Source organism: Capra hircus, chromosome 19 (genome assembly GCF_001704415.2).
Source record: "Capra hircus breed San Clemente chromosome 19, ASM170441v1, whole genome shotgun sequence".
In the NCBI taxonomy this organism is placed as follows: Eukaryota; Metazoa; Chordata; class Mammalia; order Artiodactyla; family Bovidae; genus Capra; species Capra hircus.
The window spans coordinates 24,585,912-24,604,943 of record NC_030826.1 but is presented as its reverse complement, the minus strand read 5'-3'; the positions used below and the strand labels follow the sequence as shown (position 1 = coordinate 24,604,943).

Sequence of the window (19,032 nt, the reverse complement as noted above, 5' to 3'; positions counted from 1 at the left end):
AATCTTTGGAAAAATGTTTTAAGTAACATAACCTGGAAATTATAATCCTGTTCATTACAATTGTTCTTGAGGGTCAGTCTATGCCTTTAGATTTTCTAATAAAATATGTACGTATATGTGTATCTGTGTGCAAAGGATAGAACCTGGTGCTGGCGAAAGGTTTGGTGGATTCAGAGCTTTGCTGGGGATCATTTACATTGGTTGGTACGAGCCCTTTGGGGAGAAATTTAGCAGTCATTCTACTTCTCAGGAGCTGTCTTAGGAGGTAGTCTAGATTCTAGAAACAGGCACATATTTGGCCATAGATATCCCACAGCTTTCTTCCTGCCCACTGCAGAGCTTTGGTATGGTTGAATTTGGGTGACTGTAATATTGATAACTTCATTTGGGGATTTAGAAGACACATTGAACTTTTCACATGTCTGGTATAAGTTAAATATTTGCCATGCTGGCTCTAATAAGTACATTTGGCTTCTTTGTTAGTTTAAAATTCTATCCCTTGGATTCCTAGTCATTATGTATGAGTCTTCTTTGTGACCAACAATGGCTTGGCAGGTGATACAGACTCCTGAGTTTCTGAAGCGCTTGATCTGATCTAACAGTAATAGGCATTTTTCTCCCTTGCCCCTTTCTTGTGCTCCCCTTACATATTTCAAAGGACACATTCATATAATAAAAGCTCTACAAAGTTTAATCATTTCACTGGATTTTGTTTTAACTGAAACAATGTTTTATTAACCTTTTGAACAGAAAACTGCCATTTGTTAGCTCTGTGACCTTGTCTTTCTTTTCTCTGCAAAATGGGGGAAAACCCTTTATATGGTGATTATGCGCATTACATGAGATGAGTTTTTAAGGCACTTTGTATACTGCTTGGCACATAATAAGCACTCTATAAGGTGATGGGTGTTTTTATTTAGCTGTGGTTATTCTAGTCTAATTGAAGACATGGGATCAGCAGATACAAAACGATAGAAAACTCTAATTGTGAGAGAAGATCATTTGTTGGAGGCTAGATGGATAAAATAGGTTTGGACCAAACTTGCAGAAGTCTATAAGTTAAGTCTGTGTGATAGAACCTTCTTCACTGGTAGATATAATCTATATTTGCAGTATCCAGTATGGTAGTCACTAGGCATACTGAGCACTTGATATGTGGGTAGTGTGACTGAGAAACTAAATTTAAAACTTTATGAACTATTATTTGAATTTAAAATGAAATGGTTGGATGTGGCTACCATATTGGACATGGGCAAAAGTGAGCTTAAAGTGAAATGAAGAATTTGTTTCCCAAGAAGTGGAATACAAATAAAAACTGCTAACCAATTAATCCTTTTATAATTTTAAAATTCATTACATAATGCTGTTTGCTTTCTTGTAGGTCTCCAATTGAGAAACATGGCACTGTTTTTCCTGCACTCTACCCACCTATTGCTGGACTTCTGTTGTAACAAGTTGGCAAACACTGGCTGGAACTGGGCTGCAATAAAACATGCCAGTATCAGTGCTGACAAGAGCCTAACACGTGCCAACTTACAGATGATTACGCAATTTGAATTCTAATGAACTGCTTTAACCTTCAGGAAGAATTGTAAAGACCTGTACATAGCACAACATGACCCGGATAATATATAAACTGTTCATGTACATCCACAAATACACCTTGTACCAAATAATGCTTTCTCGTAGTGGAATAAGAATCGTGTAAATTCTAAAAAATTTAGCAGGTTTTCTTCCCTATTCATTGTTTCTTATCAGTTTTAAAAGACTCCTTAAAGCATGTCAGATAAACAGCAATTAGGATTAAAAGTTTCCATTTAATTTCCTTTAAACCATTGAGGCTTCATTAAACTCTTTCCACTTACTAAACTTTTGTATCTTCTTTGTTTTGCCACACTCCCCTTTGCTTTTATCTCTTCTGTCTGCCAGAAAGTTTTCAAATCATTTAGTTCAAATACCGAAGTACTCAGTAAGCAACTACTTGATTTTTAATGATGACTTCAGAGGAGTGGTCATCACGAGGTGCTTTCTCCCTTTTGTATTGTACCTGCACCCATCTCTCAGATTGGATACAGCAATAACATTTTTCTGTCGTTGAGAGCTCTTGAATTCAGTCATTATCCCTAGGAACTAACAAGAGTTAGTTCTGAACCCAATTCAGATTTTAAATGATTGAAATTTACTCCCAACAACACAAAACTCTGATTTGGTTTTATTTTTGCCCTCAGTTACCTAATGTGAAGGTTGGATGAATAAAGCATGCACAGCTACAGGCGTTCTACTTAACTTCTGGGTTTGCCATTAAAAATGCTGTTTACCCTTATACCCTTCCCCTTAGCCCTTCATATTTCTTTGCCTCTATTCTTCTAATACTGCAGAATTTTCTCACCTATTGTACAAAGAAATTGCGATGTATATTTTCATGTAATTTGATTTTGGAATTCTGTCACCTTATGTAGTGAGTTCTTCCAAAATATAATTTTTTTCCAATAATTTGTCAAGTTGTTGGCTTTTATTGTATTGAATGAAGGTTATAATAATGTGTCAGAGAAGTGCAGTTTAGAAAAATCTCAGGTTGATTCCTTATGCAAACAAACTTAATACTTGAAAATCACACGGCCATGGCAGTATATGTATTGGACTCTCTGTGGATTCTTATATGAATCTCAAAGCATTACAGGGCTATAAATGCTTTGCTGTTTGACATACAGATTCTGTCACTGACATAGTCCACTTGGGTTTTTCTTACTGTTTGAGCATAAATATATTTCATACTATAAGTTTTCTAAAAGTTTTCAGGAAGTGGTAAAATAAGCATGTGCAGTGTTAAAGGTGGGCCCAGGTTTCTGTGTTTGGTGTGAAGTTGGGACTGGGACAGTGTTTGGCATAGAAGGGGCAGAACTTGAGACAGTACCTGATGAGACATGGTGTTTAACTGTGAGAATCAGTGAGAACTGGTACATCTCTGCTTTGTGGGGTTTGGAGAAATTATTTGACAGAATGAAAGGATTCCTGCAAGTAGCCAGTCCTTTAAAAACTTTGTGTGTCCTTTTTAAAGTGAAATAATTGAGGATGTAGTCAGAGTAGAGAGTGATTTTTCTAAATCTCAGCCTCTTCTTCACTCTGAAGCATTAAAAAACAAAAAGCAAGCCTGTAAATGTGTGATGGCTGAATGTGAAACTGTTTTGAGTCACTGCAGCCAGTTTTCTCCAAGAACTTCGCTTGTGACTTTACTTTTTCAAAGACTCTGTCAGCACTATTTCCCCGAAGTACCAGTACTGCATACCTACCTGGGACTTTGAATGCCATCCCTTTTATTCTTAAATTCCCGCGTGATGGTGGTTCGTGGCAAGATGGAGTCTGAATTTTGCTCTCTTATGGCTGTAATTTTCCTAGCAATCTCTTGAGTTAAAACCTGGGATTTGACTCTTCAGGGAGGAGCAAAGGACCAAGTAACTCAGGGACAACTATTCTTAAACTCTTAAGTGCCACTTTTTGCAGTTACTTTGGTGTAATCGTATGTTTTTTAGGGCTAGATCTTGAGGAGTTGGAGAGCCAGAAATGAGCAAACCTCTTGATGCGCTTTACCACCTGGTGCCCTGACCATGCTACATATGGAAACACAAACCTCCAGAGATGTTTCAGCTTCCTCTGTCAGAGATGTCATCTGTGCCTTTCCCAGCGTTCATCTGACAGTGTGAATCTAAATGGCTCTATATTTGATATTAAACCACACTCAGGTGACACTAATTCCGGTGGCTTTTGTCCCAGCAATGCCTCATCATTTTGTGTGAGGTGAGTCCTCTGCTTTAGGGAAAGGATTTTTCTCCCTGACCACGTGCCAACTGTCAACACCACCTGTATAGTCTTATGGATTGTAGAACTGTTGGCTGTTTCCTAAATTTACTCCAATTTCTTGTAAAGGCTTATCGATTTCAGTATGGGCTCATAATGAGATGGACGATTTCCGTGGCTTTCTTGCCTCTTTTGGTGAGCTTAAAATCCAAATGAGGTTGGTTTCCTTGTCATTACAAGGTAATATCTTTGTGAGGTTTTTCGACTAGTTCTGTGATCACTTGGGTGTCATAGTATCTTTAATGGCCTTCATTGTTGGTTGTGAAATTTTATTTTATATGCTCATTCACCCTCTACAAATCTGCCCATTTGGGATTGTCATGCCTGTGTATCTTTGCCCATCTGGTCTCCAGTTGGTGGAATTACCTTTTGTGTACTGCCACTTCTCAGCATCTTTGAAATTTGACCTAATGTTGCTTCATTCCAGTTTTTTTTTTTTTTCCTGTAATTTGTTGATTGTATTTATATGAGAGTTCTGTTGTGATGTTTACTGTATTGTAAAGCACCTGGATCATGTGATGGGTGCTCTATGAATCAATAAATGATGACTTAGAGGCTGTATCATGAGCTGTTTTGGTTTTAGGGTGCAGGTCTCCAAAGTAAGTTATGGTATTCTTTCTGTATAAACAGCACATGATACCAAAGGGTCCACAGGGGAATCTTGATAAATAATTTTTAAAACTTCATTTAAAGAAGGAACCAGAAGGTAGGAAGTTCACTTGACTTCCAATCTCATATAATAGTCTTAAAATTTCCAGTATGCGGCCAGCCACCATTCATCATCAGAATTTCATGCATGCTGATTTAGAACCTTATGTAAAATAAAAAGAGCACCTGTTAGAGCATTATTGGGGATTTTGTCTGTAGCCTAAACTGGCTCAACCATGAAAATAAGCTAAAAGGTAAAGAACCCAGACTCAGATATGAGTGAACTGGAAGAGACCCAGAGGCACTATCTCAGTCACCACCTTCCCTTCTCTAAACAGATGGGCAAACCTGACCCAGATACCTGCCCAGGATCAGTAAGTTAGTGGCAAATGAGGCAAGACCTGCGTACTTTTTTCCCCTTAATTTTTCCAAATTAACATTTTTTTCTGAAGGATTGCAAACTCCAACAGGATTCAGGATGTGAATATTCAGCTTTTTACCCTGCATCCTTAAATATAGTTTTGTATGGGTTTGGAGATGTTGAAAGTTTGTCTTTCTTGATAGAAGTTGCCAGTGGTTTAAAGTCCTCTTCAGAAAAGAACAAGGAGCCAGATCTCTTAATCACAAGAAGAAAATCCTCCTTCAGGGTAGTTTGGGGAAAATGGTGGCTCGTTTTTCAGTTTTAATTTTTCTGAAAAATATATTTGAAATAAAACTGTTATAGAAAGGTCTAGATGATGTTCCTAAACTTTAAATGTCAGTTTTAAGCATAATGATCTATTCAAGGTACATAGCAATAAAGTTTTATTTGGATGCCATTTCCAATGCAAATGAACCAGTTCTTGACTGTGCCTACTGTGTGCAATGCCCTAGGCTTTGAGGAAGGACCCGTTGATTTTCCATCTCTCCCTAGAGTTGGTAACACTTCACCAAATTAAAATTTTTCATTTTCTGGAGGACTGCAAACCTCAACAGGATTCAATTCTCACAGCTAAGTATTTCCAGGATAAGGAACTTTTGGTTGCTCAGTTTCAGATGGTGTAACCTGGCTGCCAAGGTAGGACAAGGCTTCCTGTTCCACTGAGTCTGCACACCCCACTGAGCTGCACTGAAACGATTAAGAAGGAATTTGAATCCTATTCACATAAGTGAAATAAACTGAAGGTGATGGGAAAGGCTTTCACAAAAGGCAACCAGACACATCCTGGACACAGGAGCTGCACAGAAGGTCACAGACAGGTACTTGGTTTTCCCTTACCACCAGTCTCCATTAGGAACAACTATAATAGTACTGTGTGTGTAAGGAACTGTAGTAGCATGGTGACTTCCCCTTATTCCTAACGAGCACCAGAAGTCAAGTTCCTCTTCACTGAGCCTCCACTTTGTGGCAGGCTTGTGCTAGATGTTCTTTTTGTAAGGGATCTAGTCAAATTCTAAGAAGGATCCACAGGCATAAACAGGTTCAGAGTAATTTATGAAGACTGGAGCAAGTAAGTTTGATGGCCGGGATTCACGAACTCCCTTACTTGGTGCTTTACCTCTTAGCTTTGGAACAGCTTTTCCAAGGTCACATAGAGAGTTAATGTGTTGAGGCCAGTACTTGAACCCAAATCATGGGACTACCAGGCTAGTGATTGCCTCCCTCCCGTTCTACTGTGAAATGACACTGCCTCCCTAGAAAGTCTGTTCTCCTGTGCTCTTAAGGCAGGCAGCATTTAACTATTCATGCACTTCATGCTCCCTGTCGGAGACAACTCCACACAACGTTCCTCCATATCAGGCAAGATGTGAATTAGGTCTAAAATGTCTATATTTTAGATCACATCTAATGTAGCTCCATCCAAGCCTATAGGGTGTAATTCACTGAGTACTCCAGATGTTTAGTTTCACAGGATGTATTAAGTCCAGAGTTTTTATGCCAGTAAGTCTACTCAGAAGACAAGGGCCCAGAGACAGGGCTGTATTAATATTACAGATATCACTAAGAGTGCTTTCACTTCTGTTAGAGGGTTTCTTGAAGTTAGGCCTGTGATAAGGTAGTAAAGCCCTTGAGTTGATTAAATCCCTTAAGATGCGTTCTTGTTTGACTGTGGGCATCTAGTCCAAGCAAAATTTGTTTGCTCCTACATGTGTACTACTCTAAAGCAGAGGATCCCTGGTTTTCATCAGATTCTAAAAGGAGGTCACGATCCCCCTAGTCAAACTCTCTCTTCAAATCGATGGAGAATCTGATGAAGCAGCCTAGACCTTGCAGAGATTTGCCCATGATCAACACTACAAATCAGCAGCAAAGCCAAGTCTGAACTCAGTTCTCCTGACTCCTGGTATAGCTCACAGCAACAGCTCATCAAATATTCTGAGCACCTGCTGTATGCCAGACACTAGGCTAGTGCTGGTGAAGGGGCAAAAAAAGTCGTATGATATAAACCCAGCCATCAGCTATGGCATTACTTCCTGACCACTTTAAGGTTATGACCTAGAATATATTTGTAGGGCACTCTGACAGAGGAGCCTGGGGGGCTGCCGTCTATGGAGTCGCAGAGTCGGACACGACTGACGCGACTTGGCAGCAGCAGCTTAGGATAACAGATGAGGCTGCCTCTGCTTGGCTACCCTAATGGCCCCAAGGGCTCACCATTCTTGACATGGAAGCACTGAGCTATGGCACCTCTTTTGGGTCTGGCAAGTATTCCCCTGCCCGCCTTAGTCTAAGGGCTGCTTGCTTAGTGCAGCTCTACGTACCTCCCTGTCCATTCCTCCTCCCACATCTTCAGTGTCTTGTCACAACGAGGACACCATTTCCCTGAGCACACCACTGCTCCCACACATTTCAATACCCTCTCCCCTTTCATTGCCTTAGTATCCCTCATCCAGAATTCCTCCTCCTTCCTCAAACATTTAACCCCGTGACTATTGTTTCCAAATTCCTTCTCCATTCCATCTCACATCCAGTAATGCTTAACCTAAGCAGCACGGAAAATTTATCTTCAGATCCTCCCCCTTTCCCCCTTATTCTCTGCTTCTGCAGACAGGTGTCTTCTGAAAGGCCTGAAACCAGGCCTTCCAACTTCTTTTTCTTCACTCTTTTTTGGTTCCCTTGTCTAAGAACTTCAACCATAAAATTGATGGCATCAAGCAATCTCCTTATCTCTTCCCCCTCTTTCACATCTATCCACAAGCACATTCTTGTATTCTACTGTCTTGGTAGAAAACAGGGACTTGCCTGAAATCTACAGATTATCACTTCCCCTAAATTCCTGCAGGGCATCTTGCCTCCCCAAGGACCTGGAACTTCATTAGCTTTTCCGTCTCTTTTGGTTTTTTCTCAGCCTCTCACATCTTTACAAACACCTAAAACCAAAGAAAACCCCTTTCTCGACCCTCTCGCGGCCATATGTTCCCAAAGGGTAGTCCATGCTCGCTGCGCTCATCTTTTTCAGTCCCCTCCCTAGGGTGTGGAACATGATAGAGCCTAGTCAGGATGTGATAAGTCCAAAGCCTCAAAACCACTAGGAGCAGAGAGCCAGAATTTCAGTTCCTATGCAACTACCCCCTCTACTTTCATTCACTGCTCTTACCTCGTCTCGACTCCTCCCCCTGTCTGGCCTCCATGACTCTCGCGAGACTTGAGGGCCTCCGTTACGCGCCGCTCCAGTTGAGCGGTGCACATCTCGCGAGGCTGAGGCAGGGCCGGGCCCGACATGGCGGAAGGTAGGGATTTTGTGGAACCGCGCGGGAAGGCGCGGAGCTGTGGGGGCGCTGCTGGCTGGGCCAAGCAGCCCTGAGAGGGAACGACCGGGCATGGTCGCAAGGGGCACAGCGGGTCTCGCGAGCCTTCCTGTCCAGCCCCTGCCGGGCGCCTCGGGCGGGGGTCTCGAGCGCTATTCCTATGGCAACGCCCCTCCCGGCGTCCCCGACCCCAGGGGACCGCTGCGGGGTCCGGAGCCGGTCACTAGGTCGCGTGCCGGGACTGAGTGCAGCTGCTGGGATCCCGAGGGCCTTCGGGGAGGCTCCTTTGATTACCAGCGGCGCTGGGACGGCTGGGGAAGTAACACTTCTCCTAAGGAAATCGAAACTGCTGTCCTGGCAGGTCCCGCATCCGGAAGGGGTACATCCCTTGCCTGTGGAAGAGCCTGGGACTCTTCCCGGCGTGAGGGTGGGAGTGAGCCAGGGCTGTCACTGGCCGACGCGCCAGACGGGCGGGCGCTGTAGGCTCTGGGCTTCCCAGCAGCCCCGAGAGATTCGGGTCGGCTGGGGTTCTTTCCCCAGGTTTAGAGATGTGGACAGGAGGAGGGGGTTTGCTAGGCAGAGTAGTTGGCCAAGGTCACACTGCTCCTAAAAGATGCGCTAAACTAGACCTCGGCTCCTTTGCCTCTCAGTCCTATCCTTACCTGCTTTCTGCTGCTTTCTTTATGACGCTGCAGGTAAAGGCAGTTTGGCCTCTCCCATTCTGTCTGCCTTAACGTAGGAGTATTAGAATCCTTCGTTGTCAAAGCCTTGTACAGCTGGGGGGAAAGAAGACCCAGAGATGGGAGTTACCTGCCAGGGACCCTAAAGTGATGCTGTCGGACCTGGCTAATGTGCTTCTCATGTTCATCCCATTATTGGAGGAAAAGACTGCTTCTTTGACTAAATGATTGCGTATGGATGTAATAGGCTGGTGCTCCCGCCTCGCCTATTGATTTTGAGCTAAGCTTTGTCTGAACCCATCTTTACTTGAATCTTCTCTTTGGGCAGCACCTGACAGTTTGCAGGCTTTTCTCATTTGATTAGACTTGGAAACAGCCTTGTGAAGGAGGCCTGACATGGGTGTCATTTGCACTTTACAGATAAAGGAATTGAGGCCAGAGTTCTAGAGATACCCAGGACCAGTACCCACTGTTGGTCTGCTCTTTCTGCCAAGCTATACCCGCTGTGGGGGAAACATCAGATAAATATTGTATGAAAACAGAGGAGGATTAAGAGGAATAGAAAGAAAGCTAAGGCATCCCTTGAAGCTAGTTTTTTGGATAAATCAGAGTGTTGTTTAATATTGTTTTAACACAGTGGGCAGCCAGTGAAATGGAGCTTGTTGCCCAGAGCAGTGAGTTGGAGTGGAAAGGTTCAGGAAGGCTTTAGGTGGGGTGATGTTGTCCAGCGCCTTTACATCAATGTTTTGGGAGTACATTACTGAGATTGAAGTTGTAGAGAGCAGCTGGTTTTTCATTCAGCAGTTTTCCTGAGCACCTGCTGTGTCTGTCAGTCTGATTCTAGCTTGAGGAGCTCCTACTAGCTGAATACGCTGATCCGTAATCCTGCAGGTGCCTTGAGATTTGTGTTAGGGTAACCTTGAGAGACATCCAGCTCCTGGAGAACACACCTTAAACAGCATCCTTTCAGGGTTAAATTGGCAAGGGAGTACAGATAGGTAGGCATAGTCAGGAGGTTCTGACTTGACAGTTTTTATTGTCTTTTCTGTGTTCCAGTTTCCTTCTCTGTGTTGATTTAAGCTTTTTGGAAACAGTGTTGCAAATTTTGGGAAGATTCTGAGTGGATCATTCTAATCCAGTTACCTCTTTAAACTGAGGGTGCTTGTTATGTTCAGGAAGGAAAGATTAGCTGGACAGTGTTTTGCCCGGGTGTTAACTTGTCTAATGCTGCTTGTACTTTAATCAGAATTTATCCAGCTGGCTATGCTTGTTTAGAAATACTCATTTAAATATAAGCAAATAGCAAAAAATCCATGTCATGTAACAATTGGATGCTCTGTAAGCACACTCTATGGGAACCTCCCTGATAATGGTTTTCGTTTGGTGATGCAAGTGTGTGAGCCTGTGGGAAATGGCACTTAGAAATAGTAAACACAACCTGCCTAGACTGACCTCTACAGTAACTTCTTAGTGGGACTCGTGTAGAAACCAAGCTTCTTTCCTTCCATCCATCCGTGGATATTGCTTTTACTGTATATATTTAAGTAAAGTCCTAAAATTAATTTCAATTTCCACTCTACTTCCCTGAAGCTATCCTGCTAATGAAAGTGTCCTTCATCACCTGGAAAAGTCCCTCCAACTTGGTCTTCCTGCTTTTACTTTTTCTCCCTCATTTTGCTTCCCCACAACCTATTTTTACTGTTTCCAGGGTTCCCTTTAAAACATAAATCAGATCATGTCTTTCTCATTCTTTCCAGTACACCTACCTTCCACATGCTCTCCCCACTTCTGTGGCTCTCAGCGATCTTATTCCAAAGCCTTCCAGTGACCTTCAGGTCCCAACAGTCTTATTTCTTAATTTATTCACGAGGCTTTTGCCACACTAACGTCCTTGCTATTCTCCGTACATTCCTAGCATGCTTCTACTGCAGTATCTTTGTCCTGCAGTTCCCTTGGCCTTAAGCAGTCTTCCTCAGTTTCTCCATATAGCCAGTCGACTTTTATTCACTCAGGTGTCTGTTCAGTTCTCACCTCTTTAGAGATAGTCCCTAGATTTTGTTTGTCTTTTAATTCCCTTGCTGGAATATGAACCTCTACAAGGGCAGAGACTTTTTCTATTTTGTTCACTGCGGTATCTCCCAACTTAGAATCATGCCTGTGGTTGAAGGAATGGATAAATTATTGAGTGTCATTTACCAGACATCAAAAAGAGTTGCTGGGGATTCCCTGGCGGTCTGGTGGTTAGGACTGCTCACTTTCATTGTTGAGGGTCATGGTTCAGTCCCTTGTTGAGGAACTGAGATCCTGCAAGCTGTGTGCCTTGGCCAAAATGAATAAATACATAAAATCTAAAAAATGAAAAGTTGTCTGGATACATCCTTAGTCTCTTGTCTGGTAAGCTGCCTGGTCCAGGTATTAATGTGCTCTGATATTATTATCTGATACTAACATCAGGCTGCTGGGAGCTGCCTAACCTACTTTTCATCCAGCCCAGTTTAGTCTTAGCAGTCGCGCAGTATTTAAGACCTCAATCTCTGCAGGTGGACATGGGTTTGAATCCTAGTTTTACTAAGCTGTGATCACAGGCAAGCTAGTAAATTGCTCTCAGTCTCGGTTTCCTCAGCTTTGAAAGGGGGATCATCTCTATCTCAAAAGAAATAGTGTCTCAAGAACCCTTTTATCACAGTGCCAGACATTTTGACCTGCCACACAGTCTCTCTCTCGTAGGCCTGAGACTTATGGTATTTATTGAACTCCACCTAGTAAGTAAGACACTGTAGGGTGGAGGATGGGAGGAGCATGGAGTGGGGGTGGAGGGAGAAGTACAAAAGAAGAGCCAGACCTAGAGCCTTTTCATAGGGAATGCAGCAGAAGATGAAGAGTATGTGTGTTAGAAATTGCATTGTAGGATAGAACGTGAAAAATGCTTATGATACTCAGGCTGGGAAGAGGTGTTTTAGAATAGTGGTGGGGGCAGTGTTTGGGGTGTTGGGGGGAGCCTGTACTGCAGGAGATAAGCTGGGCTTCTCTGGGCTGGGCTTTGGAAAATAGGCCTCTTTTGGACATGGGTTGGGAAGAGGTCACAATTCTCAGTGGAAGAAATAGCAGGATCTGAGGTTGGAAAAGTATGTGACAGGCCAGATTAGGAAGGGATTGGTTAAATAAGTATTTAGGTTTTACTCTGTGGGCCATGGGGTAAGGCTACTAAAAGGTATCTGCCAAGGTAGTGACATGACTAGAATTGTCTGAGGCGAGTGAAAAAGGCTATAATGTAGAGGATGGATTTGGGAGGGAGGGAGGTCGTAACAGAGACTGTAGTAATTGATGACGAGTCCTTTGGTAAGAAGGGTCATTGGTGAGGACTGATATGAGAGACATTCACCATAGATGGCATAAAACATAGGGCTGTTGAAACCTGTTTGCATGTTGACAAGAGGGTGAAATCAAAGATGACTCAAGGGTTCTTGTCTGGGTGACTCAGATAATGGCTGGGCTGTTGACAGGAAGAGAAGGAACAGATTTGAGAACAAATATCTTTACCTCAGTTGTGGACAGATTTCGCCATGCCCAGTATACCTTTAGAGGATTATGGCTTAGCAAGCAGTTGGAAGTATTTCCAGTCAGACTGGTGTTTGTGTGAAAATTAGCTAATGAGCTAGTATTTGTTGAATATTTCCTATGCAGCCAGCTCTACCTCTGATCAGTGCTACAGAGTGAGGTTTTGAAAAATGTGTAAGTCACACCACTGACTTGTAGACAAGTCTCATCAGTTGAATCACAATCAGGAAAAAAGTATTTTATGGAAAATTCCATGGACAGAGGACCCTGGTGTTTGCAAAGCATCAGGCATGACTGAACACACAGCACACACACACGCAGGCAGCTATGCTGGGGATGACAGAGTGAGCCGCACACAGTCAGCCAAGAGGGGCAGGCAAAGTTTCTCATATTGTACTTCATAGTTTACTGAGTTTTCTCCTTTGCATTGATGATGAGTTGTACCACTGTCAGCTGAACGCTGAAGGTCAGTAACCTAGTGATCATCCCTGTTGTTGTTCAGTCACTCAGTTGTGTCCGACTTTGCAACTCCATGGACTGCAGCAAGCCGGACTGCAACGTTCCAGCCCCTTACCAACTCCCGGAGCTTGCTCAAACTCAAGTCGGTGATGCCATCCAACCATCTCATTCTCTGCCATCCCCTTCTCCTGCCCTCAGTCTTTCCCAGCATCAGGGTCTTTTCCAGTGAGTCAGTTCTTTGCATCAGGTGGCCAAAGTATTGGAGCTTCAGCATAAGTCCTTCCAGTGAATATTCAGTGTTGATTTCCTTTAGGATTGACTGGCTTGATCTTCCAATCCAAGGGACTCTCGAGTCTTCTCCAACACCACAGTTCCAAAGCATCAGTTCTTCAGCGCTCAGACTTCTTTATGGTCCAGCTCTCACATCCATACATGGCTACTGGAAAAATCATTGCTTTGAAAGTTATGTCTCTACTTTTGACTTCCCCCAGCTCTGTGCATGTGTGTGTGTGTACTAAGTCACTTCAGTTGTATCTGACTTTGTGACCCTATGGACGATAGCCTGCCAGGCTCCTCTGTCCATGGGATTCTCCAGGCAAGAATATTGGCGTGGGTTGCCATGCCCTCCTCCGGGGGGATCTTCCCAACTCAGGGATCCAACCCACGTCTCTTTTCATCTCCTGCATTGACAGGCGGCTTCTTTACCACTCACATCACTTGGGAAGTCCCTCTAACTCTGTAGTCAGCACCAAATCCTGCAGGTCTTATAAAGCTCTCACATATGTTTCCTTTCTGCTGTCATTCTGGTAGTTCGGGCTAGTGGTTCTCAACCTGGAGAACCCTGCATATTAGAATCACCTGGGAAGCTTCTAAAAACTCAAGATTTATGCATCAGCTTCAGTGAAAATCAGTATATCCCGCAAACAGTTTTTTTTCAATCTGAATCACTATTGAATAGAAGAGGATTTTACTAAATCATTTTTTAAAACAAATATAACTATGTGCGTGCATGTATATAATATGTACACATATACATACATAAAATTAGGTCATCTTTCCTAACTAAGAAGTCTTCAGTAGTAGGTGTTATTTGTAAATGAAGTAAAAGGATTTTTTTAAATCAACTTTTGTTAAATAATGGCTTTTCGACTTTGTTAAAGCATTTGAGTTGTAACAGAATTGCTAGACTTTTTAAAGGGTGAAAAGTCAAAATATGAAATATCTTTTAGCACCACCCTGTTTTTATTATGTCCAAACTTTTTGTCTGTGTCTGTGTGTGCGAACTGGGAGGATACAGACTGGCAGAGGTATCTTGCTATTCCTTTGTACTCTCCTCCAGATGCTATTGCTGTCTAACCCTTCCTCTTTTCTTCTTTCTCGCTCGTGCCTTGTGGCTTACGGGATCTCACTTCCCTGACCAGAGGTTGAACCCCAGTACAGTGGTGAGGCTGGAATCCTAACCACTAGGCCACTAGGGAACTCCCTCCCTTCCTCTTTTCATTAGGGTATTTTGTGAACTTGAATTTCAACAGTAAATACATCCACTTATTTCTTTTCTGTTAAACAGTTTTCTTAGAATTAGCACTATAGTTAGTGCTAGTAATCCTAGTGAAAGAAAAATTACATCTGTAATATGACACGATTAGGAAAGTAGTTATGGTAGTAATTCATTACCTGCGAGGACCTTATGTTCCTTATGATGCCAGCAAGGAAGATAGTTTTCTCTGGGAATATGATATGTGCTTTAATGAAATATTGTTATGTAGAAGACTAAAACAAAATTATTTTTGTAGTTCTCAAAATGAGATGTTACCAGTTTTACAGTCGTTTTTCTTTTATCTAATGGACATAGTTAAAGCAGAGTAGGGAGAAAGTCATTTAGTAATTACAGAATTACACAAAGAACACTAATTCAATGTGAAAATTGGGGGCTGGAAAGAACTATAGAAATGTAGACAAAGGAAATATCAGGGTTTTGTTCATCTGAAAGGATTTAATGAATACACTGTGGGTTAGAATTGGAGTAGGCAGGGAGTAGAAGTCACATTTAAGGTAGGGAATGGGAAGAACATTCAATTCCTAAGTCAGTGAATTAATAATAACTTTTTGTTTGATGTCCTGACGTTGAGACTGAAAATAGGTAGAATGGCACAGTGGGATGAGCATGAGCTTTGTTGGCTCAAGATCTTAAATCGTGATGTAGAACATTTTTATAATCTTAAAATAATTTCCTCAAACTCCCTTACATTCCCATTCCCCTGACCTCTGGCAACCACTGATGTGCTTTAACCGTGAAGCCTGAAATATTTACTACCTGGCCCTTCACTGAAAAAGTTTGCCAACTCCTGACCTAGAAGGAAGAGTCTTATAAGAATCTTTGTTGGAAAAAAAAAAAAAAGAATCTTTGTTGGTTCCTTTTCTGTCCTGTGACTTGCTGATTAAATTATATATATATATGTATAGCAATTGATGTAGGTCTCTTTTTTTAGGGTACTCCTAGTGAATGTAGATTTTCTTTTTGTCCCAGGCATCTTTGGTTAGGTGAGGAGTGATGAATTACCAGAGAACGCATCAAAATATCTGGCCTCCAACTGCACTGGTGAAGAGTAAATGGGTATTATTTGGGGAAAAAAAGGATGAAATTGTGATGCAAGTACTGATATTCTACACTGATACTTAGTATAGCTCTTCTGGTGAAACTGTAGGTTTATGTATTATTTAAATGTCTAGGCTTATTTTTCACAGGGAAAGTTGGAGAAAGAGAAAAAAGAAGCCACAGCTGAAAATTAGTCACTTGATAAAGAAGTGTTTCAGTTCAGCTCAGTCACTCAGTCATGTCCGTCTCTTTGCGACCCCATGAATCGCAGCACGCCAGGCCTCCTTGTCCTAGTAAACCTTTAAACTAGACACTGTTGTGAATAGTTTAATATATCTTAATTACTCCTTGACAGGACTCTCAGATACTGTTATTATTGCTACTTTCCACCTGTGAAAGCCGAAGCGCAGAAAGAAGTGACTTGCCAAGGTCACACTGCTAGGAAATCCACTGCGCGGGCCTGGGTTGCAGTCCAGGCGAGTGAGGCTCCAGAGAGCACTGTCTTAAGGGCAAATCATGTTGCCTCTCTCAGACTCAGAACAATAGTGCACATGTACTGACCTCTTACTGCAGGGCTGGTGTGCTTCTAAGGTCCTTGTTTATGTTTACATACTTAACCTAGGTGGAGAAGGAGGCGTTTGCCTGAGGAATGACAACTAGAAAGTGCTGGGGCTGGGATCTGACTCCAGAGCCTGTGCCCCCTCACCACGGCACTGAGCTGTAGGTTCTCCATTATTATTCAGAATGATAATTATATATGTCTTCCTGTAAGAGCTTTACAGCTTGCTGGTACTTCAAGGACACATTTGCTTGCTATTTGCAAGCAGACACGATGCCACAGAATACTATCTCAGCCATGGGTACTGCTTTGTTATATCAGGAGGCGGCGAGGCAGTTGCAGTATAGTGCACTTGTGATCAGGGTTTTCTCCTGCAAAAGACACAAGACAGGGAGCAGCTGTGATTTCATGAATGAGAGCCTGTATCCAAACACCTTCCTTTTATCTCACCTCTTCTCTGATCATAACCTTTGTAGTTTATGTCTCAGACTTCCCTGGTGGCTCAAACGGTAAAGCATCTGCCTACAATGCAGGAGACCCGGGTTCAATCCCTGGGTCGGGAAGATCCCCTGGAGAAGGAAATGGCAACCCACTCCAGTATTCTTGCCTGGAGAATCCCGTGGACAGAGGAGCCAGGTGGGCTGCAGTCCATGGGGTCACAAGGAGTCGGACACAACTAAGCAACTTCACACACACACACACACACATTGTTAGGGAACTGTTGACTGAAACAAGTGTTAGGGTCAAGGCTGCAGGTAGAAATTTGTGTCAGTAATTCTGAGAGCTACTAGGGATATTGCTGTAGATTTTGGATTTACCTGTTTGTAACTGACCAACCTAGATAGCATATTCAAAAGCAGAGACATTACTTTGCCAACAAAGGTCCGTCTAGGCAAAGCTATGGTTTTTCCAGTGGTCATGTATGGATATGAGAGTTGGACTGTGAAGAAAGCTGAGCGCCGAAGAATTGATGCTTTTGAACTGTGGTGTTGGAGAAGACTCTTGAGAGTCCCTTGGACTGCAAGGAGATCCAGCCAGTCCATTCTAAAGGAGATCAGTCCTGGGATTTCTTTGGAAGGAATGATGCTAAAGCTGAAACTCCAATACTTTGGCCACCTCATGCGAAGAGTTGACTCATTGAAAAGACTGTGATGCTGGAGGGATTGGGGGCAGGAGGAGAGGGGGACGACAGAGGATGGCTGGATGGCATCACCGACTCGATGGACGTGAGTTTGAGTGAACTCCAGGAGTTGGTGATGGACAGAGAGGCCTGGCGTGCTGCAATTCATGGGGTCGCAAAGAGTCAGACACGACTGAGCGACTGAACTGAACTGGTATCCAGAGGAATTTACAAAGATTCCTTAACATTTTTGAAATAGAACTTTTATGATCTTTAAGGGTTGGAATTTGTAACTTTCTACTCTCTAAGGCAAATGTCCTCATAGTACCCCCCACATGAATCAATATCCAGATTCTTTGTGACTGTTAGTTTCATTCTTGTCCCTCCTGTTTGTGAGTTCCTGTAGACACTACTTCTATATTTTATATAGATTCTATATTTGGCACTGCTGCTGCTGCTAAGTCAGACACAGAGCCGTGTCCGACTCTGTGCTACCCCATAGATGTCAGCCCACCAGGCTCCCCTGTCCCTGGGATTCTCCAGGCAAAAGCACTGGAGTGGGTTGCTGTTTCCTTCTCCAGTGCATGAAAGTGAAAAGTGAAAGTGAAGTTGCTCAGTCGTGTCCAACTCTTAGCAACCCAATGGACTTCAGCCTACCAGGCTCCTCTGTCCATGGGATTTTCCAGGCAAGGGTACTGAAGTGGGGTGCCATTGCCTTCTCCGTTCGCACTACTTTGGTGCTATATTATTTGGAAAATGTACAAATTAAACTGCCCTTTTTAAAAAACTTCAAGGGGCAACTGCTGATCTTCCATAAGAATGATAGTTTAAGTGAAACGGAAATGCAGAATATTTATGGTTGCTATAGTGTTGGTGGATTTGGGGACTCTAGAGCAAAAGGTTGGCTAGAATAAGGTGTAGTTGAAACCAAGGTTAATAGGTTCAGTTTGCTTCAGGGAAGAAAAATCTGCAATCCATAGCCACAGGCAACCCCTGTGAAAACTTAGCAGCTGTCTCTTGGGCAAGTAAGATGTGACTATAGCCACCTGTTTCAACTAGCAAGATAAGGTGTCCTCTTGTTATCCATTAAATTGACTTGGGCAGAGGCAGGTGACTTGCAGGCCTTCTTGCCGGTGACTTTTATGGAGGGCAAGGGTAGGTCTTGCTTTCTAATGATTTGTTTTTCTCCTGGAGCCTAGTGTTGTACCTAGCCCACAAACCTGTTGACTGATACTAATTTAAAAGGAAAATCTGACCGAGAAGGTAAACCACTGAAGCCTTTCCCTTATATTTTCTGGTCGTAGTATGCTGCAGACACTGACAGGCTTTATTTAAATTTTGGGGGTGAAACGCCATGTCTGAGATGTCTTTCCTTGCACTGCCTTAAGGCCAGGTGGTCTTGCTGTGTTTGTATCCCTTGTCAGAGTGCTTTCAGGTTTTCAGCTTGTCTTTTTTAATTGCCTGTCTTCTCCATTACCCAGCAACTTTGTGAAAAACGTGTGCCAAGATGGTTTTCTTTACTTTCACACTGGCACTTTATAAATTTTCAATGAACTGCTAGGTTATACAGTTGCCTTCTTAAGAGTTGCAAATCTCTGGATAAGCTGATGAATGAACACACAAAAAATTGCAGTACTGTTGATCTTCTATCTAAACAGTAGTATTCCCAGAGCAGTCTAACTTGTGTGACCTGGGGGCTGAGCTTTTTCTCCAGGCCAGTCATCCCCATACCTGGGGTCATCTGAAAAGCACTGTACATTTCCTGTGATCGCGCTCCAGCTCTGCTGAATTTGGGTGCTCTCTGTCTAGTTCAGATTGCCCATGTGAT

At 42.8% G+C, this 19,032-nt stretch overlaps 2 protein-coding genes across 3 annotated transcripts in view; both read left to right on the top strand.

Annotated features, from left to right (window-relative positions):
• The window catches only part of UBE2G1 (ubiquitin conjugating enzyme E2 G1), an 88,007-nt gene extending 83,591 nt beyond the window's left edge, over positions 1-4,416 (top strand). The window contains exon 6 of the mRNA XM_018064440.1: positions 1,382-4,416. The gene's annotated coding sequence lies outside the window, so the exon portion shown is untranslated. The remainder of the gene's footprint in view (positions 1-1,381) is intronic.
• ANKFY1 (ankyrin repeat and FYVE domain containing 1) overlaps positions 8,138-19,032 on the top strand; it is a 70,017-nt gene continuing 59,122 nt past the window's right edge. For both annotated transcript variants that reach the window (XM_005693418.3, XM_005693417.3), the window contains exon 1: positions 8,138-8,214. In XM_005693418.3, coding sequence (XP_005693475.1) covers positions 8,205-8,214 — 10 coding nt within the window. In that variant the 5' untranslated portion in view covers positions 8,138-8,204. The remainder of the gene's footprint in view (positions 8,215-19,032) is intronic.